The 16,787-nt window shown below is 39.4% G+C and overlaps 1 protein-coding gene across 19 annotated transcripts in view; it reads left to right on the top strand.

The window, feature by feature from the left end:
• Positions 1-16,787, top strand: part of LOC127578488 (dedicator of cytokinesis protein 4-like) — a 719,988-nt gene that overhangs the window by 277,998 nt on the left and 425,203 nt on the right. For 13 of the 19 annotated variants that reach the window (XM_052030584.1, XM_052030587.1, XM_052030580.1 and 10 more), the window contains 5 exons: positions 5,337-5,458; positions 7,958-8,078; positions 11,120-11,201; positions 11,336-11,445; positions 13,094-13,166. In XM_052030584.1, coding sequence (XP_051886544.1) covers positions 5,337-5,458; positions 7,958-8,078; positions 11,120-11,201; positions 11,336-11,445; positions 13,094-13,166 — 508 coding nt within the window. Of the gene's footprint in view, positions 1-5,336; positions 5,459-7,957; positions 8,079-11,119; positions 11,202-11,335; positions 11,446-13,093; positions 13,167-14,782; positions 14,900-16,787 lie in introns of all 19 variants that reach the window. The other 6 variants (XM_052030590.1, XM_052030586.1, XM_052030582.1 and 3 more) reach the window with 3 other exon arrangements.

The raw sequence follows: 16,787 nt of genomic DNA, 5'->3' as shown, positions 1-16,787 counted from the left end.
TACAAAATAAAATATTGCAAACCTAATTTATAAATCAAAGTATGCAATTTTGCATACAAATGTCATTTGATCATTGTCTTTCAAGTACTGTCCTATCCTGGTGACATTTGCCACTTGCTGAGTATAGCTGTTGATTTGTACTGAAGCATGCAGATGGCCCTGGAGGATGACTTGATCAGTGATGGGCTGCATTTGGACTGCAGTCTGAGCTGATTGGCTGACATTGAAAGCAAGGGCACTGTTAGAATGGCTGAAGTAAATGAGAAATGCTGTTACTCTGAGAAGCAGCAGCAGATTTGTGCTAATCAAGCCACTGCTGAAACTTCTGAGATGTATCTCATTGCTCCTAGTCACCTGCTCCTGGTAACCTAGGATAGATTACTCAACTGTTTTGATATCCTGTGAGACCCCTTGAATACTGATATTCACAGCAATGATAACAGTCTGAGATAATGTGATGGAATTCTAATGTACCACTGCAGCAGGCAGATGTTGGGTGGCTTCAGGAGCTATGTTACAGTTTGGCACAGAAGTACATAAGTAGAGCTGTCCTCAGCCTTCCATTCTGGGATCAATGGACTCCAGTTTTGCACAAAGCCACATTCCAGGTTGGAGTCGCACTCCTCCATGATCCTTAACATTGCATGCCGGCTTTCTGACAGTTCTATCAATGCACCAAGTATTTTATTGTACATATCCATCAACCTTCTCCATTTAACTACCCCAACGGAATCCTCATCTAAGTCATCTGTAATAGAACTTGTGTGCAAGTTCGTCCTGTGTTAAGTAGGTACCTGTGCTGCCCTTCCCCCTTGCCTGAGGTTCAGCTCATTGGTTCTTGGTGCCTGTCCATGTACGAGCTGGGAAGTTATGTGGCGTTAGTATCTGAGCTGGAACAAGTGGTTCTCCTCTAGTGTTGCTCTCTTTGTGCTCTCTTACCGTGGCCTGGCTGTCTGGGAGGAGAAAGGCATGAAGGTGGGATTGTGGGCAGGTTCCTACAGGGTCAGTGGCAATCATTATCCTTTTGCCTCTGACGAGAAAATCAAGTCAATAATCACTTTCACATTACAAACAGTTCCTTAACTGAAAAGCTCAAAGTCAGCATTATCCTTAATAAAAGTGTCAAAATTTGTTCATTGCCTTTTAAAAATGATTTGAAAAAATGCCAAGGTATCAGAAAGACTGATTGCTTCAGTTGAACGAACTAAATGTGGGAGGTACATCCAGGAAAATTATGCATAGTGAACTTACTTAAAGTGGGATGTTTCTCCAGCTGATTGAAAAATAAGGGGGCCAGAATTTACTGACCATGCCATGCTATTTATGTGTAAAGTATACAGAAACTTGAGGCAAGGTCAGATGCAGTTACTCTGTCATGAAAGTTGCACAAATGCATCTCACTTGATATGCCATTATTGGAATGCATTGAATGGTATTAAATTCTTGTACATGCATAGCAGATAAACTAATATTGGAGTAGAAAATTAGGACTTAACTGTTTCAGTCTAATTATTCTTTTTAAACAAAATGATGTATCTTGATGAAAGCCAAGCTACCCCCGAGTACTGAAAATTAACTCGTACAAATATGAAGTTCTAATTCTTTCATATTGGAAACTCTTAAAAAGAAATAAACTGCATTATTTTAACTTCCTGCCTCATTTTTCTCTCTTGATTCAATTTTTTTTCTTGCTACCTACTTCACTTTCTATACTTGATTTGACATTGAATTCACCATTAAAATGGTAGTGTAGCAGTTAGCATAACTATTACAGCGCCAGCGACCCAGGTTCAATTCCATTCTCCCCGTGTCTGCATGAGTTTCCTCCGGGTGCTCTGGTTTCCTCCCACATTCCAGAGACGTACGGGTTAGGAAGTTGTGGGCATGCTATGTTGGCGCCGGAAGCATGGAGACACTTGTGGGCTGCCCCCAGAACACTCTACGCAAAAAGATGCACTTCACTGTGTGTTTCGATGTACATGCGACTAATAAAGAAATCTTAAAATCTTAAAACTTCTTGATTCAGAAACCAGGTTCTTTTTTTAAAAATTTTATTTACAGCCTGGTAACAGCCCAATGAGTCCGCGATGCCCATTTTAAACCCAATTAACCTACCCGTACACCTTTGCAATGTGGGAGGAAACCGGAGCACCCGGAGGAAACCCACGCAGACACGGGAGAACGTACAAACTCCTTACAGGCAGCGACGGGAATCAAACCCCGATCGCTGGCGCTGTAATAGTGTCGCACTAACCGCTACTAAGTTAAGGACGTGCTTGTCCTGTTGACGATGCTGTGCTACTTCCATTCCCACTTTGCAATAACTTCCAACACAAAATCTCACAGCAATTAAATGAATAAGTGCAGGTCTAATATATGGTGGGCAATGATTGCCAGCCACAGTGGTTAATGGCCCACATTGCAACAGTTTTTTACACCTCTAAAGTGCTTCAGTAGCTGGAAAGAGGTTTATGAGATCTTGAAGTAATGAAAGCATCACATGAATTACATGAATTGCCCTTTTTCCTGAAGGTGAGGTGCAACGTTTTAGTCAAAATGTGTATTGGGGGGGGGGGGCGGGGGTGGTGGCGCTGAGCGTAATATTTAATCAAGTTTGCTGACACTATAAAGTTGGGTGGGAAAGTAAACTGTAACAAAGCAGCATGAGCCAGCCTATGAATTGTGGACTATTTCGGTGACTGGGCAAGAATGTGGCTGATGTCCCATAATGCAGGGACTGTGGAGTTCAGCATTTTGGAACAAAGAATAGAAAAGGAGAATATTTTAAACAAGATGATAAATAACCAGACTCAATATTCAAAGCAATTCATATGCTCTTGTACACAAATACTGAAGTTAACATATTGGACAGCAAGGTAATACAAAGGTAAATAGTGTATGAACCTAACTCAATCAGAGTTGAAGTGTAAAAGTAGGTCTGGGTGCAATTTGATTATTCAGGGAGTACTGTGTATAGTTTTAGTCATCTTCCTTGGGAATATACTTGCCTTAATGGATGTGCAACAATGATTCATGAGCTTGATTCCTGTCTGTAGAGGAGAAATTAGGAGAACTTGTCCAATGAGGAAGAATCGGTCAACATTCATCGATTTTACAAGACTTCATGATCTTATTGAAATGCATAACATTAAGAACTTTACAAGTTGCATGCTAAGGTGCTATTTCTCTCGAGTAAAATGTCTAGACCTTGGAGTCATAGTCTCCAATTGAGGGATCAGCCATTAAACACTGGGTCAAGAAATTTCTTCTCCAAGTGGGCTGTAATTCTTGGAATTTCCAGCCCCAGGGGCATGGGTGGTGAATGCTCAGCAGGGTATATTTAAGACTGATATCGCTAGAATTTTGGTCCTTAAGGGAATAGCGGGATATGGGGATCAGAACTCCGAAGTGATTAAGAGTCTTTGACCTGAAGCCTTAACTCTGTTTCTCTTTCCGCAATTGCTGCCTCGCCTGCTAGGTGTTTCCAGCATTTTCTAGTTTGGTTTCAGATTCACACCATCTGCAGTTCTTTGATTTTCAAATATTGTACGTAGAGGTGGTTTTGTTTGGTGTGATTTCAAGGAATGTATTAGACATCAGGAATTTTAACAGTTGAGAAAAAAGCTGACAATTATTTTGATCAATTGCTTCACTTTTTCTTCAATCTTTTGGTTCAATTTGCCTGGTATGCTCTGCCTATTGCTAATAGGTGCCGCATAAAAGACTTATCCATAAGAGTAAGGATACATGGAGTTGGGGGTAATGTATTAGCACGGATAGAGGATTGGTTAACCAATAGAAAGCAGAGAGTTGGGATAAATGGGTATTTCTCTGGTTGGCAATCAGAGGAGAGTGGAGTGCTGCAGGGGTCGGTGCTGGGCCTGCAACTGTTCACGATATACATTAACGATTTGAAAGAGGGGACTGAATGTAGCATATCTAAGTTTGCTGATGACACTAAATTGAGTGGAAAAGCAAATTGCACAGAGGATGCGGAGAATCTGCAGAGAGATATAGACGGGTTAAGTGAGTGGGCAAGGGTCTGGCAGATGGAGTACAATGTTGGTAAATGCAAGGTCATCAACTTTGGAAGGAAAAATAAAAGATCAGATTATTATTTAAATAGTGAAAGATTGCAGCATTCTGTTGTGCAGAGGGACTTGTCCATGAATTGCAAAAGGTTGGTTTGCAGGTGCAACAGGTTATCAAGAAGGCAACTGGAATGTTGGCCTTCATTGCTAGAGGGATTGAATTTAAGAGCAGGGAGGTTATGTTGCAACTGTACAGGGTACTGGTGAGGCTGCACCTGGAGTACTACATGCAGTTCTGGTCTCTTTACTTGAGGAAAGATGTACTGGCTCTGGAGGAGGTGCAGAGGTGATTCACCAGGTTAATTCCAGAGGTGAGGCGGTTAACCTATGAAGAGAAATTGAGTCGCCTGGGACTATACTCACTGGAATTCAGAAGAATGAGAGAGGAACTTACAGAAACATATAAATTATGATAGGGATAGATAAGATAGAGGCAGGAAAGTTGTTTCCACTGGTAGGTGAGACTAGAACTAGGGGACGTAGCATCAAGATTCAAGGAAATAGATTTAGGATGGAGATGAGGGGAAACTGCTTTTCCCAGAGAGTAGTGAATCTATGGAATTCTCTGCTCAGGGATGCAGTAGAGGTTACCTCATTAAATATATTTAAGACACAGTTAGATAGATTTTTGCATAGGAGAGGAATTAAGGGTTGTGGGGAAAAGGCAAGTAGGTAGAGCTGAGTCCACAGCCAGATCAACCATGATCTTATTGAATGGCGGAAATGGCTCGATGGGCCAGATGGCCTACTCCTGCTCCTATTTCTTATGTACTCGTTCATCACAAAAAGTTTCCCAAATGCTTCTTCCTGCCAGTACTACTTCTTTACAATGTTTTACTTTGAACCATTACCAATGTGACTGTGACAGTGAATTGTATGAACAGAAGTGTGGCAACTGATACTAAGGTTAGCAGGCAGAATATGTGCTCCAAGCAGTAGGCTCTTAATATATTATCGATTAGGGTTTGTGCATATAACCATGTATATTTCTTTTAAATGCAAAGTAAAATCTGAGATGTTTACAAAACAACAAGGAAACGTACATGATTTTTCAGATGTGTGAAAGTACACAGGTAACATGCAGAAAATGCTGTTGTGCCTAGCATGTTAAATCTGGAGAGGTTAGGGCTTAGTTCTGAAGATCATTTATATTTTCTGCATGCAAATACAAAGTGTACTCAGTGTTTCAGTGTTACATTGCAATTATACCTGAATATTTTGCTGACTATATTATATTTTTTGCAGGACTTCCCTGCATATTCCCGCGTGAGTCCCATACACCTAACAAACGGAAGTCCCCGCACTTGCCGGAATCCCGCACTGGGTGCCATAAGCCCAGATGGAGCCAGAATTGTCAACCGACGCAGGTAAGATGGCACCCAAGATAATATTTTGTTTTGAAATGAATGCTTTCTCCTTAAGATTAGTTTTTCATTTTTATTCACAGTGCACAAAAGTAAGAAATGTTATGTTCTGCACATCTCCTTAATTACCTAGGAGAACAGGCAGTTGAAAGAGCAGTACATATAATTTTGATGTAATTAGTCTTCCTGATTATAAAGTAACAATTTAATTCTAATGCTCTGTTAGTAACCCTACAGCTCTTCATCTTTTTAACCAATTTCATTTGTTTATGTATACTGAAAAACACATATTCCTTTATAATGAGCAAAGCATGGTCAAAATGCACCCCGATTGCTGATGAAGGTGATGATACCAGGTAAACAACTGTTTGAATACTTGCACCACAGCTCAGAAGGTACTGAGTCTTGGCATGATGTAAGCCTCCCACCTTAATTCCTACAGCAAAACAAACTGTATGACAGCAGTTTAATTCCCTCCATCAGCAGAATTAGGGCAGTAGCAAGGTTAAAATTTGAAATGATCAATTTACTGCCCTGATCTCATCATGCTCACACTTCAACTCCGCCACTGTGAAGAAGCTCTGAGGTGCCCACCTGAGAGAACCTCATTAATCATAGCAAATTGCAGTTTTACAACACACATTGGGATTCAGAGCAATTTAGAAAGTTCACTGCAAGGAATGTATGCCACACTTGATCTGCTCACAATTTAGCAGTCAAGAGAATGAGACTCAAAAGATAAATCTAAATTATTTTTTTTTGGCCAGAAGCGGCCACCTCTGAATAAGGTGTTGGAGAATAACATGGGAGGTTGCCGTTCAGGCATCCCTTCCTCCCTGATAGTGTCCGAACACCCAGCCCTACATTGGATCCCCGAATCTACCTTCTTGCAGCCATTTTTGTAAGACTTTAACCCTTTTTAGCCCTCTGGGGAATCTGTGAATCAAGTGCTTAATTAGTTTACAGGTAAATAAATAGTAACTTTAATCATCACTATACATATTCAAGTGAGATATACAAAATGAACATATGAACTATGACTGGTGGACAAGACAGCAGCAGGGTTACCTTTTTGGTTGTTGTCATGAAGTGATCAATGTATTAAACCAGATTAGGCTGAAGCTAGCATCAATTCCACCAGGAAGTTTGATGAGCGCACTCTTTTTCCTTGCAGAATGTCTTAATTGCCTTAATCTGATGAGTTGCCAATTGCTCCCTCCCTGCCCATCACAGTTCTAATTTGCTCCAAATGTGAACTAATCACCAATGGGCAGTTTCCATGATGGGCTCCTCCTTGATAAGCTAACCGTTATATTGTTTTCCCATGTTTCTTGTCTCATTGATGTTTGTTTTTACAACCATTCCAGATAACAACCTTCTGAGACAATGTCTTAATCCCTTATCTGTCTGGATTTGTTCTCTACTAAGCCTCTCGTCTCCTTATCTCTATTTCAGCCAACATATACTTACCATCTTGTCTTCCCAGGAGAAAGAGACCTGACCTTGGTGCCACCAAAGCACAGCTTCCTTTAATTTCCACCTGGAAACCATCTTTTAAAGCATATTAATTATTTTATAATCTAATATCCAGTGTGTTACTAATATGGTAACTACAATCCTATAACTATTTGATATAGCACTGAGCCAGTTGCACTGGCATGTCCATGTAGGGTATGAAGCTTGCTATGTTAATTAGGACCTGCTGAAATTGGACTAGGAATGCCAGGAACCTTCCTGATATTTAAAGACCCGACTGGAAACATAGAAGTTTTGTTAGTGATGCAGATGTTTCTTCCATTATTTAATTAAAATGGAAGGTACAGTATATAACTATAAACATCTGTCCATACAGAAGGAGTTCCATATTGATCTGCCCAATATCATCAATGTTTCAATAAGTTCAAGTCTACATTTTTCTATCCTGCCCTCCTCTCTTCTGCCCGCTCCATCTAATCCACGTCCACACAAGGAACATTCCAGTTTTGGGCATCTGGAAAATGCCTCTGGCTGACATGTGAAGAAATCCATATAAGTAGATGCAAGGAGATTCGCCTCTGCCAATCCATCCATAACATCCCTCGCACTATATGCCCTTCTCCTAGATAACATGGTAACACAGAATAACCAACCTTTGGAAAATTCTTGAGTGCTTACATCAGCTGTTGCCAAGATGTGAAAGCAGATGAGGAAACCCACTGTAAACCTGAAATAACTTGTTATCTTCATATATCAACAAAATTCTCAATAAATAACTGCTGTGCAAATTGAAACACTGAGAGCCTAGCTTATTTCCATACTGCTGAGCACGGAATATGTTCACTGCATCATAGTCTAGTCTTGTGCCATCAATCAAAAAGAAAAATAGTAGAATAACTGAGTTTTTATAGAATAAAAATTAGCCATTCAATTATTATTTCAATATTATCATTCCATTATGTCAGTTGTAGGGACTAACTACACTTTCGCTGCTAATGGTGGGATGTGCTCTGCTATTTATTGCAGCCCATTAAGTTATCCGGCATTCAACAGATATTCTTCTTCATCCTTGTCATCTCAAGCATCAGCTGAAGTTAGCAACATCACTGGCCAGTCTGAAAGCTCTGATGAAGTCTTTCATATGCAGGTATATCATGTTTTCTATAAATGAAAATCACTGTATTATTGTATACCTATTCATTGAAGCAAATAGTTTGTTGAGCTAGTAGAAGTACCTTTTATGCAGATCTGTTGTTTCTATAAGCCCCAGAACATTCAAGGCAGTACAATTGATGAGCAGGAACACCTGGCAGGCTAGGCAGTGATAATTTGAATGGAGTTGGCAGCAGCTCAGGTTCCATTCCCATGGAACCCTCTCTCTGAAAAGACTATTTGACTATGCTCCCCCATAATAATACTACACTCCATCAAATCAATATTGCAAAAGTTGTTCTGGACCTCAGGACTTGATAGTCTTTCTTCAACCCTGATCTTGTGACCATTCCAGTGTTCGGAAGCCTACCATTTATGTATGATGCATTAACACTGGAGGAATATTTAAATAATAAGCACTCATTTTATGCATTTCTTCCTATGAATAATAAACACTTTGTCTATCTTAATTGCTGCCTATTTGCTTGGGTATCTTTTCCCCAGAAATATTAACACAGCATGACGCTATTTGTAGTCTCCAATCCCTTCAACTATACTGAATTTGGATTCCTCAAGGCCATTTTCCTGTTTTCTCTCTAATTTCACATATTTATCTTCAAGCATTCTGTATTCCTTGAATAATTAATGGTGTATTTTTGAAAACAGTCATCAATTTAATCTCATTCCAGTAAATTTCACATTTGTATGCTGTAGGCAATGCCCAATGCTCTGAGAAGCCCTTTTTTTCTGTATTGTTTATAACCATGATATAGGATTTGTCTTGTGATCTGGTACTCATTGATTTTATGTGAACTGTTTCTAAGTTTATCATTCAACCAGCTCATGAGTTATGCCATTTCCTATTATTAAATATAATAGTCTTTATGTTGTAAATTAAGAATAATATTTGTATGTATTTTTAAAACTGGCTTTTATCTTTACCATCTGGATGATTTTTTATCTACTTTTTGTTAAGATTGGATTGGCTGCTCTATACTCAGAAACCGGTAAATATGCCTGTGCAGGAATGGCACCATGTTTTCTTAGCAGTCAATTGTTTAATAAGATAATTATTTGCTGCTCTCGGAAGCAATCCAATAATTTCAACTACAATTAATTGAATGTTGCTTCATTGGCTAGATTTTCCTTGGCCAATGAAGGTAACAGTTGTTGATTCCAGTGAGTTTCCTGCAATTTCTGGAACCTGCTGGTAATATTGTTTGAGATTTTATCTCTTGGGAAAGGGAGGGATGAGAAATGATTGCTTCTGAAAGTGTTTGTTGCCTTCAGTAATTTAAAAGATTAGGCAGTCTTTAGGGATCTTCTATGTGCTGATGGCATTGATAAAATGGCAAAAAAACTATTCGGACTGGCAATCTAGCAAGCCCTCAATTAAGTGTTAATTCTGCTTTTCATTTTCAAATAACCTACTTAGCAGCACTGGACACCTAATATCTCTAGTACTTGGCAATGTCAGAAGATGGACTGTATGATTTCATGATACTATTATGCTACTTAAGTACTCCCCCATTTCAGTGACTCATTCAGTTAGAAGTGATGCTATAACGGAGGATGGCTATAAAAGTATGGGAACAAGTCTATAAACAAATCCTGTTTGCTAAATTTCCATCATACATAGAGTCAAAATTATACCTTTCTATTTGGAAATAAATTAATGATTGGGATTTTGCAAGAAAGTGCTTTGGAGGCTAATGAACTGGCTTTACTCTTATCCAATTGCATCCTACAGAGTGTTCAGAGGAAAATGTGCCGTCCAGGGCCCAACATGGGTGTGGGCAGTTGTAAACTCTATCCGGCTTTTAAGGTGAGGGAGAACGGGAGGATGTGCAAATTGATAACCTGGATGGGATGGAGGGGGTGGTTGGGGACTGGAATGAATTATTAGGATTGGGAGAGGGAAGGTGTGTATAAGGTCTGTGAACAGTGTGGGTGGAAGGGTCAGGCTAGCGATTCTGAAGGGGGCTAGGATGAAGAGATCATTTAGGCCAGCCATTTAGATGAGGGCTTTTTGGGGAATTTAGGGCTGTGGAGTGGTATCTGCAGTGAGGATTTTGACTGCAGGAGGATTTTGGATGGGGTTGGTAATCAGTATTGGAGGGTGTTGGTACATGGTGGGGGATTTGGGGAGGATTCTGGTTGGCAGTTAGAAATGAAGTCGGGTTGTGGGTGGTGGTGAACAGAGGATCAGGTGTAGAATAGAGAGGGGAAGAGATGAGGATCTTGGCCAGGAGTGGGTGGAAATCAGTGCCTCCACTGGGGGTCTTGGAAGATCAAGGTCTGATTTGCCCAGGCAGATTAGGGTGAGAAATCAGTGAGTGTATAGGGCTGGTACTGAAAGAGGTGTGGAGGAGAGGAGGGTGTTGATTGTGGGCAGAGGTGCGGGAGTGTTGTTAAGGAAAGAGGTATGTATGGAATTTAACCTTGGTGAGGTCCACATCTGGTGCTGCATAACAACAGCGCGGTTGTGCCTTGTCACCTGCGATAGACACCGTGGACTAATTTTCCCGACAGTGCCTTAAATAGGAGCTTTACACAGGAAATAACATCACTTACTGCATGTCCAACAATGAAATTATCTTGGATGACTCACATCAAGTGCCTGGTCTAATTTCCAGAGAAATACAAAGCAACCCAGAAATAATCATTATCACATTTCACTTCATCCAGAATGTGTTGATAATCACTTAGTGCTGAAAGAATAAGTGCAATGCAAATACATTTTTACCTCCAGAAGACTAATAGCTTTGATAGCCAGCTAAACCAGTGTGTGAGATGTTGCTGACTGTCAAGTTATTCCCAATTACTTCCTACTCCTGATTGAAAAAAAGAATTACCTGCACAGTGCCCTGCTCTACAGTGGTTGGTGCCATCTTTGTCCACAAGTTATCCTTGAGTGACCTACACAAGTGTAATCTTTTTCTCTCTTAGGTATGTGGCTAATACAGATTCTGGGCTGTTATCCCTTTGAAGCAAAATATTGCCTTTAATAATAAACGCATTGTATATCCTTTGTAGGCAAGTCCATCTACCTCAAGCTTAAGCTCCACACATTCAGCTTCCCCGAATGTTACAAGCTCAGCTCCATCCAGTGCCAGAGGTAGGTCTGTTCAGTCACATTAACCACTGTTTTTAAAGTTGGTTCAAATTCTTTGTTAAACATTATAAAATGTGCAAAACTATGATAATAGTCAAGTGGTTTAAAAGAAAATGCTTGCTTTCTGTATATTTTAGGTTCCCCACTGCTATCTGATAAGCACAAACATTCAAGAGAAAATACATGTCTTTCTCCCAGAGAGCGGCCTTGTAGTGCCATTTATCCAATATCCATGGAACCAACACAGGTAAGCAGACCATGAGGAAAGGTCAGTGTCAGCACTTCTTGCAAATAAGCATGACTGCAAACTCAAGTACTCAAACTTATTAAAATTGAGTATTTCATAATTAAAGTTAAACTGCAAACATGGATGAGTAAAGCATTCAAAATAAAGTAGACCAGTTCCACTCAGTAAGAAGTGTTTAGGCCATGGTAAATGAAAGTTGTATCAATGTTTAATCCAGACCAACTTGAAGAGACGGAACCATACATCTTCCTTTCATTGTTCCTCAGCCAGACTCCACTCTTCTTCTAACTGTGTCTGTCCCTGAGAAAAGCTCTAATTTCACTTCCATCCACAACTCCATTCTGCACAGTGTTCTTGCTGCAATCAGGCTTCCCAACTATGCCTCCTGCTCCATCCTTGGTCCTTTGAATTTATCAAAATGATTCCCCTCAGTCGCTCTGGCTGCTTCTTGGTCCAGCCCAAATCTTAGCTCCCTTAACTTTAAGGATTGCAGACATGAATGGACATGGAGGACAACCAGTTTAGGAACTCTCCTCCACATTTAGCTGAATCTTATAAATGTTGTTGACCCTGTGGTCATCTACCAAAACAGGATTATTGTGGAAACCAAATTTAACCCCTGGCTTTTCTGTAAGCTGTCTTAAATGACTCTGCCATTTCTCCTGCCTGTAAAGCTCTCCCCCTTCATCTGGCCCACCTCTCAAATACGGTTGGTTTGGGTTAAACTATTTAGATGAAGGCCCAATTTATTATGTTTTTAACAGGGAACAGAAAGTGTGGACTTAGCAACAGGATGGGATGGAGGTGAAAATTATTTGTCAATTCTGAACTAAGAACTGAAACAACTAGATGGTGTGTGTGAGCCAATGTAAACACTGAATTGTAAGGCCTTTAAGACTGGCACAAGTACAGAAGGAAGGCTATTTCAGGTTATTTTTGTTTTGCACTTAATTAAAATGTAGTGAGGCTAACTATTGTAAAATTGACCAACTCAGTTATCTTACATATTTATAAACTTGGGAGATTGTAATGCTGATTTTGTTTTATTCACTGTACACCAGTGACAATGGCATTGCTAAAAGTTGCAACGTCAGCTGTGACAACTGTACTGCTTTAAACTTTGTAGGTGCAATTTAGTGAAAAGCTTTTTGCGAAGCTATTTTTCCATTTTAAAGGCAAAAAACAAATTGCTGAAGGAACTCAGCGGCCTAAGCAACATCGATGGAAGCAAATGGATAGTCAACATTTCAGATGTCCTGATGCAGGGTCTCGACCCGATATGTTGACTATCCCTTTGCTTCCACAGATGCTGCTTGACCTGCTGAGTTCTTCCGGCAGTTTGCTTTTTGCACCAGATTCCAGCACCTATATTCTTTTGTGTTTCCATTTTAAATGTTGCTATGTGCAAAATTTAATATTCTGCAAAAGAAATCTTGATAAATAAAATTCAAAATGTGTCTTTTTGAGTCTGTTTTTCAAAACTATCCCTTGTTATGAACAAATTGTTGAGAAGTTTAATATCATAATTTTGCCAAACTTTACCTTACAATACTGTCATGTTTCCAGTAGGTACATTATGCTATACACCTTTAATGAACCTTTAATCTTTGAGTTCTCACATTACTTATAATAAACTCTTGTGTCTCAGCAGACACTTACCCAGCAAATTGGTGACTCATGCATGCCCCGAAGTGATCCCAATTTATCTGCACCTGAAAAAGGTGGGTCAATGCTATAGTTTCTTATTTTGCATTATTTTACAACGGTTAATGGGAATTAACCATTGCTGTAGTACTGCATTGGTTAATGGAGTACAGGTTGGTCAATCTGAAATTCAAGAGCAGAGATCAGAATTAGAGTTTGGGACAATTCAGTTGACTGGAATCTGTTCATCCAGAATGATCCAATGTTCATTTTGTGTCTGTATCCAAATGTGTCTTAAACTATTCGAGGGTTTCCACTCCACTACTCAATTAGGGAATCACAGGATGTGGGGTTAGTGCAGGCAAGTGGTGCTGAGGTAGAAGATCATTCACAACCTTATTGAATGGTGGAGCAATTACAAAAAGCTGAATGGCTTACTTCTATTCCTTTTTCTTCTCCTTTTATTGAAGTGCATTCAATACATTGATCACTTTTGAGTAGAGAGTGGGTTGCTAAAACTAGTTTTAAATGTCTTAAATTTGTTTCCCTTGCTTCCCCTTGTCAAATTCCTTCAATTCAGTTTGAAGGAATATTCTGAGATCACTTTTCACATTCTCATAATTGTTAGTGTATACTAATATAATTACTCCGGTGCAGGCTAAAATAAGTTTTATCAGTCTTTTGTTGGGGGAATTTAGATCATACCATATACATTTCTGAATGTGCAATTCTGTCCATGCTAATGTTACATGAGAGAATTATGAGTGCTATGTTGTATTAGGAACTGACGACTAAGGAATAGGACAATAGCAGGTTCCAGCTAAATTGTTCCTCAGTCAGATTGCTCTCAATCAGCACCCACCAAACCCCCCAAGCCACAGCTTTCCCACCCTTCACTATTTGGATCTTTTCATCTCCTTGCTACAATCCTCACCTCCATTCCAAACTAGTTTCCAGAATTAGTGTTTGGAACAATTCAGTCGACTGGAATGTGTTCATCCAGAATGATCATAGTACTGTATGTCCAACGGCCTGACTGTTTTTAATGTGGCTCACTGTGGCAGGAAATCACAGATTAATCAGACTCAGTTAAATTCAACAGGGAGTGAAGGAAACTATTCTTCCAGTTTCCCTGATTCCAAAGTGGCACAGCTTCCACCCCATCCTACCTTAAACATTCTCTGATCATTTACAACTGTCATGGACTGTATTAAAATACTTGCTGATTTGCTAATAGCAATTTATATGCTGTCGTCAACTTAAAACTCTTCATAAGAAGACGCTGAACTAAAGAAAGACCTTTTAGGAGAGAGAGCCAAAAATATAATCACAAAGATGGGCCCTAAAGGAGGAGAGATTTTTGAGGAAGAAATTCGAGAGCTATGGGATGTGGGCATATGAAGGGACGAGGGGTGAAAGGTGCAAAAGTGGGCAGATTTGAACAGTTACAAAGTTGACAGAATGACATGGGGCTGGAGTAGGTTACAGAGATTAGGATGGGCTAGGTCCTAAAGAAATTTAAACATAAAAATGAAAACTTTAAGTTGAAGATATTGGAATGCAGGGAATGAATATAGATCAGTGAGCACCACAACAATCTACTAAAACAAATAGTAGTAACTGTACAGTAATGAAATATATTTAATTAGGGACATGTTTCAGCACACTAAACAATGCACATATTCTTTCATAGTAATGAACCCAACTCCAAGTAGTTGGAGCCTAGACAGTGGTAAGGAAGCTCGAACCTGTGTACCAGACAATGCAAGACTGGTGTCTCCTCCTGTCCCACCCAGACCAACACAGACAGGTAAAACATCACATAGTTTAACTCCAGGTTTTGAAATCTTCAAACCACAAGTATTTTGATATAACCACTATCAGTTAATTTTATAGCAAACTCACTGACAAAATTCAATTAATAACTGCTTTTCATTTAGTTTATCAAAACCAATTTCCCTTAACATTCAATAATGATTTGCATTCATTTACTTTGCCATGGTTTCAAGATGTCCATGAAGTGTTTTGGTGAATTTGTTGTGTGTCCTTGAGTGTGTAGAGTGGTGGTAGAATATCATTCTCACCAACATACTAATAACATCAATCAGTGATTTTAAAAGTACCAGATGAAGTTAATTTAATTTGGATAATTTAATTAATTTTGTAATAAATATTAAACAAACTATTGTTTTTATTCCCGCATCCTCATCGTGCTGCTGAACCTCATATCCTCCTCATAAAGACTATCTGATTCCATTTTCATTGCATTGTCAACCATTATTCCTATATGATTCATAAATTCTCATCCACACTTTTGGCATCTTGATAATCAACTGTTCTAAGATATTTGGGTATGATCCTTCACCTTTCATCCTTTTAAAAAAAAAAGCAGCTGGCCCAAAAATGTATTGACCAAATTATTTTGTACATGTAATGTATTTATCCATTGTCTGTGACATCTTTGACGTTTGTCTCCCAATACCTAAAATTTAGAATTACTACCATTGTATTTAAATCCCTTTCTCGTCATGTCTATCCCTCTACAATTATGTTGGGCTCTGCCGTCCTCCTCCCCAAATGCCATCCCACCAACGTCCTTTCCCTCCAACTTCACCCACAAACATTCCATTCTTCTGCCTTTGACTTCTTAAGCATCCCTTTCTTCATCCCAGCATTAATGCCTTCACACGTTTTAGCTCTATGCTCTGAAATTTTCTCCTAACATCTCCTCTTCTCTTCTGTATCAATAAGATTTTAAATCATTCCAACTTCCTTTGGTTTGAGTCATATAGTGGTACAGCACAGAAACAGGCTCTTCAGCTCACCACATCCATGCCAACCATCATACAAATCCCACGCCTGCATTAATTCTATGTCACTCTATGCCTTATTCATTCAAGTACTTGTCCAGATGCCTCTTAAATGTTGTTATTGTTCCAGCTCATTCCAGATACTAACTATTCTTTGTGTGGAAAAAACTTACATCTCAGGTCCCTTTTAAACCTCCTCCCTCTCATTTTAAACTGGTGCCCTCTAGTTATAGATATTCCTATCATGGGAAACGGACTCTGACTATTCACCCTATCCGTGCCTCTCATTATTTTATTTACCTCTATGACTGTCACTTTTCACCCTCCTTTGCTCTAGGGAAAACAGACCCAGACTATCTCATTGTTCCTTATAACCCGAGCCCTCCAGTCCAGGCAACATATTCATGATTATTTTCTGCACCCTCTCTAACTTGATCACATCTTGCCTGTAGCGTGGCGACCAGAAGTGCACACAGTACTCGAAGTGCAGCCGAACCAATGTTTTGTACAACTATAACATGACATCTCAACTCTTGTACTCAGTGCCTCAGCCGATTAAAAACAAGCATGCCATATGTCTTCACCTCCCTATCTACCTGTGTTGCTGCTTTCAGGGGGACTATATACTTGTACCCCAAGGACTTTCTGTTCAACAATTGTCTTGTGACTCTATGAAGCTCTTTGGAAAGTTTTTCTTTGCTGAATACACAATATAAATGAAAGTTCTTTGTCATATGGATTAATAGAGATACAGCATGGAAACACTAATCTTATGTTATTCTCACTGTTTTTTATTCTCCCTATATTCTGATTACTTCCACCCCCCCGCCAGATTCTACAACATCTATGGGTTTGAATACTGCTGTTATAGTAAGAATCTAATGCACT

This window comes from Pristis pectinata, chromosome 15 (genome assembly GCF_009764475.1).
Source record: "Pristis pectinata isolate sPriPec2 chromosome 15, sPriPec2.1.pri, whole genome shotgun sequence".
NCBI classification, from domain to species: domain Eukaryota; kingdom Metazoa; phylum Chordata; class Chondrichthyes; order Rhinopristiformes; family Pristidae; genus Pristis; species Pristis pectinata.
This window is presented reverse-complemented; position numbering and strand designations above follow the sequence as displayed.